The sequence below is a fragment of the Capricornis sumatraensis genome, chromosome 20, assembly GCF_032405125.1.
Source record: "Capricornis sumatraensis isolate serow.1 chromosome 20, serow.2, whole genome shotgun sequence".
NCBI classification, from domain to species: domain Eukaryota; kingdom Metazoa; phylum Chordata; class Mammalia; order Artiodactyla; family Bovidae; genus Capricornis; species Capricornis sumatraensis.
Genome location: NC_091088.1, coordinates 21,815,889 through 21,830,759, shown reverse-complemented (window position 1 = coordinate 21,830,759; position 14,871 = coordinate 21,815,889). Strand labels below are relative to the sequence as shown.

The 14,871-nt window shown below is 35.2% G+C and overlaps 1 protein-coding gene across 1 annotated transcript in view; it reads right to left on the bottom strand.

Moving 5' to 3' along the window:
* The window catches only part of PHKB (phosphorylase kinase regulatory subunit beta), a 195,251-nt gene that overhangs the window by 107,528 nt on the left and 72,852 nt on the right, over positions 1-14,871 (bottom strand). Inside the window, exons 8-12 of the mRNA XM_068993014.1 lie at positions 10,593-10,688; positions 9,178-9,375; positions 7,309-7,366; positions 6,431-6,508; positions 4,357-4,515 (exon numbers count right to left, since the gene is read on the bottom strand). Coding sequence (XP_068849115.1) covers positions 4,357-4,515; positions 6,431-6,508; positions 7,309-7,366; positions 9,178-9,375; positions 10,593-10,688 — 589 coding nt within the window. The remainder of the gene's footprint in view (positions 1-4,356; positions 4,516-6,430; positions 6,509-7,308; positions 7,367-9,177; positions 9,376-10,592; positions 10,689-14,871) is intronic.

The following is a 14,871-nucleotide window of genomic DNA, read 5'->3' as shown; positions in this document are numbered from 1 at the left end:
CTTCATATATAGATTTTTTTTCTTTCAGAAACTCAAAGCAAAATCTGTATAAATAATATCAATTCCTTATCAAAGAACTGTCCCTTTAGAGAAAAGCATTTTTCAACAGGCTCTTAAATTAGCATTAAGTAAATATGGAGACCCAGAAAATACAGTTAGGAAATGAGCAAACTGAAAACAGCAATAACTTAATATTCTCTTCTTTGGTTAGCTTCTGTTTGCTGCTATATACCATTTTTTGCACGCATGCTCAGTCACTAAGTCATGTCCGACTCTTTGTAATCCCATGTACAGTAGTCGACCAGGCTCCCCTGCCTGTGGGATTTCCAAGGCAAGAATACAGGAGTGGGTTGCCATTTCTTTCTTCAATATATCATTTGTGTAAAGCTTAAATCGGGAATCTGGACTTTGAAATATTTTCCCCTAGTGGAATGTAAAAAAAGAAACCAAGATGATTACTCTTACAGCACCAAGAAATTCAGGTTTTAGGCAGTAATGCTAAGAACCGCAAAGACAATAACAGTATTTCACAAGGTAAGCATTTCTTTTAGTGCAAGTATAGTATTTACAATCAACCTGCTTCATAGACTGTTTGCCATAAAAGAATTCTGACTAATATGATAACCTTTTTAATGGAAACACTAATAATGTTAAAAATTTTATCAAGGAATGGCACAGGAAGATGCATAAAGCTTTTTTGTGTTCATGAAATTAACCTTCATTTCAGTGTGTCCAAAGACACTTAGGCTGAAGTTTTAGGATAAGCTGAAAAATAATTCTTCAAAAGATTATGAATAATGGCCCCATTATGGCTCCCCCTTACTGAGTAAACTGCCAACATGTATTTATTGGAAAGAAGAGAACTTTGATATACCTGATTTCTTTTGCAAAGTGGATGACCATAGCTATGATAAAGCTATGACCAAGCATGGTTGTTATACTAAGTCAGAATTGTATTACATTTACAAAAGAGACTAAAAGTTTCCATAGCCTTCTGCTAGGAACCTATACAATAAGCTGAATGCAGCACCTAAATGATCATAGTGGTACCCACACACCTATTTGATTGTCTTCCCAGAAATTGTCCATCATCATTCAGCACGATAGACACATTAATATACTTTTACATGATAAGAAACTCCAAGATGAAAACTCCCAAACTCATTCTATAAGGCCACCGTCACCCTGATACCAAAACCAGACAAAGATTTCACAAAAAAAGAAAATTATATGCTAATATCACTGATGAATATACATACAAAAATCCTCAACAAAGTTCTAGCAAACAGAATCCAACAACACATTAAAAGAATCATACACCATGATAAAGTGGGGTTGACTCCAGGGATATAAGGATTCTTCAATATATGCAAATCAATCACTGTGATATACCACATTAACAAATTAAAAGATAAAAACCATATGATCATCTCAATAGATGCAGAGAAATCTTTCAACAAAATTGAAGACTCATATACAATAAAAACTCTCCAGAAAATTGGCATAGAAGGAACCTACCTCAACTTAATAAAGGCTATATATAACAAAGCCACAGCAAACATTATTCTCCCTGGTGAAAAAGTTAAAGGGTTAATCTCTAAGATCAGGAACAAGATAAAGGTGCCCACTCTCACCACTATTATTCAGTACAGTTTTGGAAGTCCTAGCCAAGGCACTGAGCAAAGAAAAAGATATAAAAGGAGCCCAGAGTGGAAAAGAAGAAGTAAAACTCTCACTGTTTGCAGATGACAAACATCTATACACAGATTTTTTAACATATTTTTTATACATGTATAGATACTAGAGCTAATCAATGAATTTAGTAAAGTTTCAGGATATACAATTAATACACAGAAATCCCTTGCATTCCTATATACTAAGAATGAAAAGTCAGAAAGAGAAATTCAGGAAATAATCCCATTCACCACTGCAACAAAAAGAATCAAATACCTACAATAAACCTACCAGGGGAGAAAAAAAGCTGCATATAGGACACTATAAGACAATGATGAAAGAAATCAAGGACAATACAAATAGATGGAGAGATATACTATATTCTTGAACTGGAAGAATCAATATTGTCAAAATGACTATGCTGCTCAAAGCAATCTACAAATTGAATGTAATCCCTATCAAACTACCAATGGTATTTTTCATGGAACTAGAACAAAAAAATTCACAATTTGTATGGAAACATAAAAGACTGAATAGCCAAAGCAATCCTGAAGGAGAAAAAGAGAGCTGGAAGAATCAACCTTTCTGACTTCAAGCTATACTACAAAGCTATAGTCATCAAGACAGTATGGTGCTGGCACAAATGCAGAAATACAGACCGATGAAACAAGACAGAAAGCATGGAGATAAACTGATGCACCTATGACTATTTTATTTTTGACAAATGAGTAAAATTTACAATGGAGAAAAGACATCCTCTTCAATAAGTGGTACTGGAAGAACTGGACAGCTACATGTAAAACAATAAAATTAGAACACTTCCTAACACCATACACAAAAATAAACTCAAAATAGATTAAAGATTTAAATGCAAGGCCAGAAACTATATAGGTCTTCCCTGATAGCTCATTTGGTAAAGAATCCACCTGCAATGCAGGAGACCTGGGTTCAATTTATGGATCAGGAAGATCCGCTGGAGAAGGGATAGGTTACCCACTCCAATATTCTTGGGCTTCCCTTGTAGCTCAACTGGTAAAGAACCTGCCTGCAATGCAGGAGACCTGGGTTCAATCACTAGGTTGGGTATTCTGGCCTGGAGAATTCCATGGACTGTACAGTTCATGGGGTTGCAAAGAGCTGGATATGACTGAGTGACTTTTACTTTTATTTTTAGAGGAAAACATAGGCAAGAAGATTCTCTCTGACCTACCTCCTAGATTAATGGAATTAAAAACAAAAATAAACAAATGGGACTTAATTAAACTTAAAGCTTTTGCACAGCAAAGGAAACTATACACAAGATGAAAAGACAACCAACAGAATTCGAGCAAATAATTGCAAATGAAGCAAGTGGCAAAGGATTAATCTCAAAAATATATAAGCAGCTAGCTCATACAGCTGAATATCAGAAAAACAAATAATCCAATCAAAAATGGACAGAAGACATAAACAGACATGTCTCCAAAGAAGACATACAGATGGCCAGTAAACACATGAAAAGATGCTCAATATCACCCATTATTAGAGAAATGCAAATCAAAATTACAATGAGGTAACACCTCACACCAGTCAGAATGGCTAACATCAAAAAAAAAACACCAAAAAACAAAAAACCCACAGAGAATAAATGCTGTAGAGGATGTGAAGAAAAGGGAACTTTCTGCACCGTTGGTGGGAATGTAAACTGACACAGCCATTATGGAAAGCAGTATGAAAATTCCTTAAAAAACTAGGAGTAAATCTACCATATGACCCAGCAAACCCAGTACTGGGCATATACCCTGAGAAAACCACAATTCTAAAAGACCCATGTGCCCCACTCTTTAGTGCAGCAATATTTATACTAGTTAGGACATGGAAGCAACCTAGATGTCCATCGACAGATGAATGGATAAAGAAGAGGTGGTACAATGGAATATTACTCAGCCATTTAAAAGAACAAATTTGAGTCAGCTGTAGTGAGATGGATGAACCTAGAGCCTCTGATACAGACTGAAGTAAGTCAGAAAAACAAGCATATTAATGTGTATATATGAAATCTAGAAAAATGGTACTGATGAACGTAGGAGCTAATGGACTTGTGGACATAGCAGAGGAAGGTGAGAGTATGACAAACTGAGAAAGTAGCACTGACATAGATACACTATCATGAGTAAAACAGTGGGAAGTTGCTATACAACACAGGGAGCCCAGCTTGGTCCTCTGTGATGACCTAAAGGGGTGAGATGGGGGAGGGGAGGGAGGCTCAAGAGAGAGGGGTGTGTGTGTGCTAAGTTGCTTCACTTGCGTCTGACTCTATGTGACCCCATGGACTGTAAACCGCCAGGCTCCTCTGTCCATGGAATTCTCCAGGCAAGAATACTGGTGTGAGTTGCCACGCCCTCCTCCAGGGGATCTTTCCCACCCAGGGATCCAATCTGCATGTTATGTCTCCTGCATTGGCAGGCAGGTTCTTTTCCACTAGTGCCACCATATATAATTATGACTGATTTGTGTTGTACAGCAGAAACCAACACAACATTGTAAAGCAATTTTCCACCAATTAAAAAAAAAACTCCCTCAAGGCCTCTTAATAGCATGAAACACCACCCAAATCCAAAAGAAATGCCAACAAAGACATACTTATTTCTAAAATCTTGATAATAAGGGAAAAAAATAAAATTTCCAGTCTTCTTCACTTACCCAGGAGTTTTGCAATGATATAAAGGGCTTGTCCCCAAAGAAATAGTTTTCCATCACGGCCACAGTTGCTAGGGAATCGCTTCTGACTACCAGGGTTTCTTTTTTCATGCTCTACAAAATCAGCTGGCACATAATAGTACTTTGGTATGACAGGATAACCTATGGAGTTTAAAAAATAAGTATTTAAAGTATAACAAATCAGTGTCCTCCCCGAATTTTCCCTTCAAAGACAGAAAGGTTGTCCAATAGAATATAAGAAAACTTGACTCTTTTCAGAAATCCCCAGTCAATAATGTGGGAAAAGTTTCTTTACTTTAAAACTAATTTGAACAGCATATAAGTTAGCTAACTTATAACATAAGTTGTACATAATCTCTTCTAACAACATTTAACACCTTTAAATGAATCAATAAATATAAAGTATGCAAATATTTAGAGCTACAGAAGAAGCTATTTGTAATAGGATTAGTCTGTGGAAGCTTTACAAATGAGATACTATATAATCTTAAGTGAAGAATTATAACCCTGAGCAATTGCTGAGAGCAAAGAAACCCCCATTTTAAACATTAAGCCCATTATCTACCATTCAGTATCACTGCACAGAAAAAAAATCCATCTTCCTCCCATGACCAATCCATTTAAAAACATTTTTTGGTAGAAACTAAAATTTAAGACTAGAATCTCTGTGGATGATATCAACAGGAGGAAAACCAACTTTCTAATAGTGCTACAGAAGACTTCTTGTATCATCAGCCCACAGTGAACTTAATTTTTCTAATAAGACTGCATATATTTCTGTAAAATTTGCTTCTCTATTCATGCAACAATCAACAGTGATACCTCTGTCTAAAACCAGTAAAAAGGTCTAGGAAACACAGAGCATAGTTTCAACATCACTCTTTCAATAGGATGAAGCCTAAGTGTGATACACAAACTATTACCTCAATGCATCAATGATTTTTCACTGAATACTAAAAGACCTGATTCAGGGATTTTAAATATATTCATTACAACATTCATTACATTATGTCTCACACTGGACTAGTGGTTATTTGGAACATAAAGACAAAAATAACTTGTTTTTAACATTAATATTTATTTGAAATTCAATGTTTTCCATAATCATTTTACTACTTTAACATTATAAATATCTTAAAGGGTGAGCACATAATATAATGACTCTAAGATATTTGTGGAAAACCCCAAAGAATATCATAAACTTCATGTAAGACAGGAATGGGGCCTACTGCTGTGATTGCCAGTTTGTGCATCATATCTGCAAGGCCATCCTTTTTTTTTAATCAACACACCATAATTTTTAAGTTCCAGATGTTGTTATTTCACCAATCCGTCCAAACACCAAAGATATCTGGAACCTCTCCTTTGGAATTTTTTTGAGAATTAGTTTTTGAGTCACACAGAAAAATCACTTATGTTCCTTTATGGTCCCTGCTGGTGCTTAACTGAAATCAATATATTACTCATAAGCCTAGACCTTCTGACCATTTCTAAAATAGTAAACCCATCCTCAAAGGATGACATTTTAGAACTATGGCAGGCATTTATTTCAAAATAATGTGTAAAAAGCCCTGAAAACATCTCCAAAGAGGAGGCCAAAATACTCTTGGCAGTGGTAGGACCTGTTAGGCTCGAGCAGAGCCTCCCGAAGTGGCCCTCTAAAGGGGGTGGCATTCATGAACAAAGCATTTCTGGTGACATGGATAAAAATTAGTCATTTTTTATTATCATCATATTACATACAGTGAAGGAGTTTCACAGTAGGTAACAGATGAAGAACCCCTGCACACCTGGCAAACCATTGGGTAGTAACTATAGCCATGACCTCTTAAAATTCATCTCCATCTCCATCTTTTGTCTAATGAGCTCCTTTTATAAAAAACAAGTTTATTATAACAAGTTAAGAGATGATTCATTCTAATCCATTTGCAGTCCCATTCATTTTTTCAATTGAATACAAATAGTTCTGTTTAAAAGGCAATCATTTATACACTTCAAAGGAACATTAAGGAAACATTGCTAGAAAGAATTTCTTGAGAAATCATCCTAACTATACCTTCTGTGGTGTGATGAAGTACTGGAGTCAGAAGATCCTGATACTCTTTTACTTGCTTGGGATTGCCTCTAAAAACACCTAAAATGTAAAATATAAAATCCAATAGCATTTGAACTCAATAAGCACCACAGAAATTCTGCCTTAGAAAAATTACCTTAATTGTAATTATTTTGGTAATTTTATATGTAAATAATAAAATGGAAAAAGGTAAAGCAAATAAATATATATGATAGTTTTCTGGGACACTGATTTTAGAAGATCATGTTAGCATTTAGAACTAAAAATTGAATTTTAATTGCAATTTCTCTGTTCTTCAGTGTAAGTATTATAGACAGACATTCACAATGTCATAAATTGCATTGTTCATAATTCCTATGCATAAAAATTATTTGTAAAGATGAAAATATATTTATATCACTTTTAAAATACTTCAAGTATTTTTTAAATTCCTTAAATGATTGAACATTAACTCAGAAAGCAGAAGGGTAAGTGAAAGTGAAAGTGTCAGTCACTCAGTTGTGCCTGACTCTTTGAGACCCCATGGACTGTACAGCTCTCCAGGCTCCTCTGTTCGTGGGATTTTCCAGGCAAGAATATTGGAGTAGATTGCCATTTTGTTCTCCAGGGGATCTTCCCAACCCAGGGATCAAACCCGGGTTTCCTGCATTGCAGGCAGAGTCTTCACCATCTGAGCCACTAGGGAAGCCCTAAATGATTTAACATTAACTCAGAAAGCAGAAGAATAGCATATAAATATGTAAAGTAGTTAACATCACTAAGTGCAGTCTATTTTGCTAGCTGAAAGGAGTCATCCTTTATTTCTGCTCTTCTTTAAACTACTTATATCCTACAGTTTAAATTTCAGGAGAAAAACTCACCATCAATCATCATGTAAAGGAAAAATATGGGAAATTCACATTCAATGCCATCAAATAGCTAAAACAAAATAAAACATTAAAAATTTTATGAACAATTATATTAGAACAATGATATTAATTAGAACACTTGCATTATAGGAAAGTTTCTTGTAATAAAAAAACTGGACTGATTTTATAAGTACTTACTTCTTTTGAAAAAAATTTTCTCAGAATTCTTATTATTTAAAAGCTCATTCATTTATTAATCCATCACACAGTAGTCATTCATTCAATAATATTTACTTAGTACTTAGTAATGCCAGGCATCACTAAACAGAGGGCTATGGAGATAAAAAGATAGAAAATCTGCCCTAGTGGAGAAATAGGCATGTAACTAAAACAACTGCAGCACATTATAAAACATCTATATATGGTATATATCAAGAATCAAGAACATGAAGCATCTGAGCCTGCCCAGGGGGTCAGGAAAGGGTTTATAAGAAAGGAAATGCTTCAGTTAATGCTTGATGAGTTTCTCTGGGGAGATGAGCTCGGGGAATTCCACAAAGAAAAAAGAGCAGTACACACTAGAGATGCATTAAAGGACAATGTTTGTTAAAGAAACTAACAGCAATTCTGTATTCCTGGAACAAGCAAAGAAGTAATGAAACCTGAAGTCCAACTAGGACTAGCTCAACTAGTCCACAACTAGAACACTTCATGCTCTTTAGAAGTGACAACAGAGAGAGGCAACAGGGGGCAGGTAGGGAGGGGTTTGGAGTATTTTTTTCTTTTTAATGATTTTCAACCTACTCCATTAAAGCATAGTCTTCAGCAATGTGAATGGATGCTTACCTTTCTGGGAGATTTTATAATCTTCTGGGGAGCTTAAAAACAGCTAGAATAACTGCAGATGTAGGGTATGTATGCATGCTCAGTCACGTCAGTCGTGTCTGACTCTTTGCTACCCCATGGACTATAGCCCGACAGGTTCCCCTGTCCTGTGATTTCCCAAACAAGAATGCTGGAGTGGGTTGCCATTTCCTTCTCCAGGGGATCTTCCCAACCCAGGGATCAAACCTGCATCTCCTGTGTCTCCTGCATTGCAGACAGATTCTTTATCATTGGGGAAGCCTCACTTTGATGGGGGTGGAGGAAAAAAAGGAAAGTGAAAGTGATTTACTCTGAGATATTTGAGGCTTGAGGCTACACTCACGCAATAGAATCTCCCGTCTTGAAATATCTTCATTCTTCGAGAACTTTCCCATGTTCTCAACGGAAAATGATGGACGAGGGATCAGAGGACATTTTGACAAGTATTTAAGAAACGGACTCCCCAAGGGTCTCTTACTGAAGTAGCAGGCAGTGACTACTGTATATGTATTTGAAATATAAAATCCTTAAAACTAAACGTTTAGAGGAGTATATTTTAGAGGGAAGTGCATAAGCAAAATAGAAAAAGCATTTGCTTAACAGATTGAAAATTAGATCACAAATAGATATTTTCTATTATTTTAGACAAATGGTATAGTAGGCAGGCAAAATTTGAAAGCTCAAAAGAAAAATTACTCACTCAATGAATCAACATGGCCCAATATGAGCAAATGGGCCTTCACACTAATGTTATCAAGAGTTTACTACATGCCAAGCACAGTTCTAAATACTTTTATATACATTAATTGATTTAATTCTTATAAAACCTCACTAATATAGGCACTAACATTATTTTAACCAATGAACAATATTGTATACAGAGAGGTTAATTAACTTGCTCAAGGTCAGACAGCTAGTGAGTGGCAGAGCCATAATTCAAAGCCAAGAAGTCTACCTCCTGAAACAGTGTTTTTTGATCATTCTGTTATGCTATCTGATATGGAATATTTTTAATACCTTAATTTCAGCTGGTTTGTAGTAGCGTCTATTGGGATCTTCCAATGATGTTCTATATCCATCTCTCAAGAAACGCTTAAATCCATATTTTCCTTTTAATTTTCTAATCACTTTATCAAGCGTCTGGTTAAAGAGAACTTCATCATCTAAGGCAAATGCAGGATAACCGATGCAGGGGAGCAGGGCAGCATCTGTGTTCTAGGGGCAAGAAGAAAAAGAAGGGAATATAAGTGCCTATAGTGATATGATCAAAACAGCCTAAGAAGAATCACAGAGATGAAAAGCCACTAAGGTTATCTAACTGACAGTGAGACTGCTGTGCTTCAAGGGACAGACAGGTGTTTATATGGCATGGTTTAGTGCACCTTACAAAGGAGATAAAACTTCATTCAGTTATTAGGAGTATTTTCAAAGTTCAACACTGGACTCAAATTTTAGTATATTATATCACTGTGTAAAAATTTTCACCAATAATTAATCATTACAACTAGTTTGTCATAACAATTTGTTCATAATAGTGAAAACCAGAAAACAATCTAAATGTCCAACAACTGGCTAAGTAGCAGCCAATAAAATTTATATTATAGAAATGTTTACTGATACAGAAACTTGTCCATTCAAAGAAACAGGTTATCAAGCATTATGAGCAATATTCCTCCAGTTTTGTAAAATAAAAGTATTATATGTGTATATAAAAATATATACAAACCCAAATGTATCACCCTAAGATTATAATTGAATAGTGGAAAATGAGTGGATATATTCTTATTATTTGCTTGTTTGTAAACTCTATTTGTCTATCATAATCTTGTATTACTTCTATAAAATAGTTATCTTAAAATAACTAAATTATTCCATTTTGGGTGTTTTCAAGAATAGAGCCATGAATAATTCCTACAAAATTTGGCCATCAGGTACTATATAGGCATATAAGAGTTTATCAGATAAAGAAAAAGGTGAGTAGAATGAGAGAGAAGAAACAAGGAAAGCAATTCTATTCAAAAGAAATTTAACTTATGAAAAATATATTTCTACATTTCTAATATATCATAACCATGACCAAAAAAAAATTCATTTTGGTATGATGTTACTAGAAAAAAATATATATATAGTTCTCTATGGCTCTACAAAAACGGAAAGGACAAAGCAGCTTTCTCCACAGCTCTGCTCACTTCCTGAACACGATCTCCATAGGCCAGAAGAGCAAGTGGCAACACTCTCTCTTCTTACCTCTTTTACCAACCTCTAACACTTTGGAGCACTTTCTTGGATAAAGAAAAAAACTACAGAGGGATGGTATGGGGAAGGAGGATGGAGGGGGGTTCAGGATGGGGAACAAAAAAGAAAAAAAAAGAAAAAACTATACAACAATCATAAACAATAATTCATATTAATTTATTATAAAAATATCTCACATGTGATCTTGATTCTCTGGGTAACAATGAGCACAAAGTTTGCCGGTTACGATTGTGGGCATCAAGATCCACAAATATAACTGACCAAGAACAGCCCTGGAATGAGAGAGAAAAAAATTTTCCTATATTAACATAAAAGAACTTGTAAAAACTAGGCAATCTGACCGAACTAAATTTCACATTTATAAACCAATGTTACCTTAATTTACAAAAATAATAAAATGAAAAATACAAAGACAAGCAAAGAAAAGTTTACAAAAATATTAACATTGGTTGCATTTGAGAGTGGCATTACAGAAGATTTTAATTTTTTAAATACCTTCAAGGTATTTCTTAGATTTCTTGCAATAATATACTACTTTTATAATTATAAAAAATAAATGTTATTTTTATATTTTCCTCATCCTGTCAGTTTTCTTATAAACCAAAATATATTTATCACCAGATAACTAATAAAGGATATTCATTTTAATAAAAATAAAAAATAGTTTAGCTAACACTTCTAACAAGGAATTAAGAACTAATTTAGATTCACAAAATCTGAATTGTACAGACCTAATAAAGAATGATCAAACTAAATGAATTTAGATATCTAGAATTTCTGATATAAAAACTACTTGATTAAAATATGAGGACAGAAGAATCTCAGATAATAATGTACAGAATACTTGCTGTTATTCACTATGTGTAAGGCAATGTGTTTTGTGCTTCACATGGATTATCTCGTTTAACCTCCTTATGTGGACATTTGTGTCCCCATTTTACTGAAAATGATGCTAAATCTTAGTATAACAGAAACAAGAGTTCAAAATTAAGTCTCTGACACAGAAGCCTTCATCTTAAGCTCCACGTTAGGTAATTTCCCACACTAAAAATTATCTTTCAAGTAAAAACCAAAAACTTGAATTAAAAAACCAAATGAACATAAGGACCAAAAGCTTTAATAAAAAAACCAAGTGTAACAAAAATGGTAACTGGTCTCTTAACCAAAAAAAATTTACTCTTTAGCCATTAGTGCTTTCCATCTTCAATAGTACAGCTGTTAAGTAAACATGGCATTGTCCTTTTATTTAGAACCTAGATATTTTGAAAACAGAGAACGAAATTGGAACACAGAGACTGCTTCCATTATAAGAGAATACTCAGAAAAAAACATGAGAAAAGGAAGAACACTATCACAAATTTTATGTTGCTTCATTACCTTTCTCACCAATTTCAAAGATGCATTTGCCCTGAAGATAAAAATCACTGACTGAAATAAAAATCTAGTAGTACTAGCCCCTAGAACCAAATATCACACTCACTCTGTGTATGAATATGGGTTAACAGGAAAAATGTACACAGTATTAGCTCACAAACCAAAATGATTTCTCAATCCTAATATTACTTCTTAAATTTCTCTTAACTCTGACAATAAATGAACAAGGAATGAATGAGGCTGTCTCTCAACCAGATCAGTGCTAAACTGTCTTTCTATTATTTGCAAGTCCTTACTTTTCATTCCTACTGTCAAAATTGAGTCCACCAAACCTTCATGCAGTAGCTGCCACTGTCAGAGTAATGTGCCCTCTACTTTGAGGGCACAAGACAGAACGTGACCTCTGATACCAAGGAGCTGACTCAGGTGGTATACAGCCCTAAATCAGATGAATATTAAACAAAACAACACTGCACATGGCAATACATGACTAAGAACCAGGTGAGTGAACAAATGCTAAAGTTTACAGCAGAAAACAACATAGCAAGCTTGGGGTACTTCATGCAAAAGGTGAGGACCAGAACTAGGATCTGAATTTGGGGGCAAGGGGGAGCAAGTAGAGCAGTTAGAACAAAAGTGTAGAGAAATAAATGTGTATGAGACGTTGGGAGTCAAATGAATATACAAAAGAATGGGATTTATTTATCCTTAGGCTGATAATTAAAGTTAATTCCATGTCAAATCAGTCTACCTTGAATTGAATTTTTTAAATGATGCAATCTAAGTAGGATAATTTATAAGTAACAAAGTGAAATGGCAAATTTGGCAATTCTTGTCATTATTTGATTCATATAAAGAGCCAATTTCTATTTTCTCTCTCTCTCTTTAGTTGTTAAGTCGTGTCCGACTCTTGCAACCCCATGGATTGTAGCCTGCCAGGCTCCTCTGTCCATGGAATTCTCCAGGCAACAATACTGGAGTGGGTTGCCATTTCCTTCTCCAGGGTTCTATTTTCTAGTCAAGAATAAATCGTTTATCTAGATTCACCAAAGTACTTGTTCAGATCTCTTCATCTGCCAGCCTCTAAGAAATGTGTGCAAAAGGAAAAATAATCCATAATGCTACCATGTTTTTACACTAAGATCAAAGGCTATTAAACAATATTGTTTGACTGTCATCTTAAAAACTGCACCACAGCTTTTAGGTATCTGGCCTGGATTTACAGAAGAATAAAATTCACCTAAAAAACCACGAGCATCTATTTCTATTCAGAAACAAATTTTAAAAAAAACTCACCAAGGAGGCCTACATATGGAATCAATTATCACCTACTTTAAATTATCAGACATATTAATTTTAGGCCTGCAAATTTCAAAGGAAGCTAGGTATGTCGGTATTGCTTTGAACACTCTACATAATATGAGCAGTCTTTTTAATCATCACCTCTGAGATTCTGACCTCAGTTCAATTTGTCAGTCTCTTGATCTTTCCAGTTAAAGACAGGAATATGAAAGGATGTGTATATATATATAAAAACTCCAGAGTATCTGATTAACTTGGGATATTTTATTTTCATCTTTCACTTCCTGAAATTATAACTCCTGACTCTATTTAAAGACCATAGTTTAAGACTGACAGTTCAAACTTTACTTCAAAACTGAGTTTCTCTAATTGTTTTCTACTATACACATTACACAATGATTCAACTTGACTTGAGTTCCAGCGGTTCCAGTGTACTAAACCATCTATTCAGGTCTCCATGACCACAACAAACACTTCTGAGATGGTACCTATGACCAAGGTGGCTTCTAAACTAAAACAGACTGGGCCTGGGACCTATGCTGCAGTGCTGGCACCTGGACAAAAATCTCCTCAAGCAACAAAATACAAAACAACTGTGAGAGACTAAAAATAACTGTGCACAAACAACTGGGGTAAATTCTGGACAAAAGATACAAAGAAACCAAGAAACCTAACTGCTACTTCTGAAGAGCTTGGAGCAAGGTTAGGGCACTGAATGCATGCTCCCTGCAGACACTACCACCAAAGGGGTGGGTAAACCACCTAAGTCACCCTGCAGGCCTGATCCCTGGGCACATCTCTAACGTAATCACATATAAAAAACCAGTTTGAGCCCCCACAGCGAGTGAACAAGGGAACGTGTTACTTGTTCTTGCTCCTCCCTGCTGCAGTAGGGAACCCAAAAAAGCCTTGCCTGAATTTCTTGTTTGGTTTATGATCAATTCCTATTGATTAAGGAGGCCAAGAAACCTGACAGGTAACATGACCATAAGATGGTCCCTTTATTTTCAATTCAAAGTGAAATGATTTAAAGTACTGCCCAGGCCTTTTTTCCCCTCATTAGCCATTTCTCTGAACCAGATCTAATGCGCATACTATCCTCAAAGATAAAACAAGATGAAACTGATCAGTATATGTACCATACATGACCTTTTCTATTCTCCTAGAAATAAAACCACATCACCACGATCAGGAAACTTTCTTATTTAGTTCAGCATTATAGGCTGTCCTATAGCTCTTTGGCACAGCCTAGAGACATATTCTGTAGAAATGACTTTTACTGATGGAAACTGCCCCTCTGTACTATGGCTGTGGTGGAAGTGGGCCTGTAAACAGCCAACTTTTACTTACTGACCAAACAATAGATTCCAGCAGCCCCTCTCACCAGAGGAAATCCTACTCACATGTTGTTAAAGAAATTTTCAAGCTACAGAGGGAGATGAACCTGAGTGTTAATTCTTAGGGTTTTAGAAGAACAGAGCTGAGACTCAGACTCAAGAATCACAAAAATGTTGCTGATGTCTGTGACATCTGCTAAGTATAAATTATGATTTATTTAAGTACTGTCAAATATCTATATATCACTATATCCATTTATATATCACTACATATATGGTCAAATACAAATACATTTCTAAATGCTCAATTCAGTTCCGTTGATCATCGTGTCCAACTCTTTGTAACCCCACGGCCTGCAGCACGCCAGGCTTCCCTGTTTATCACCAACTCCTAGAGCTTGCTCAAACTCATGTCCATCAAGTCGGTGATGCCCTCCAACCA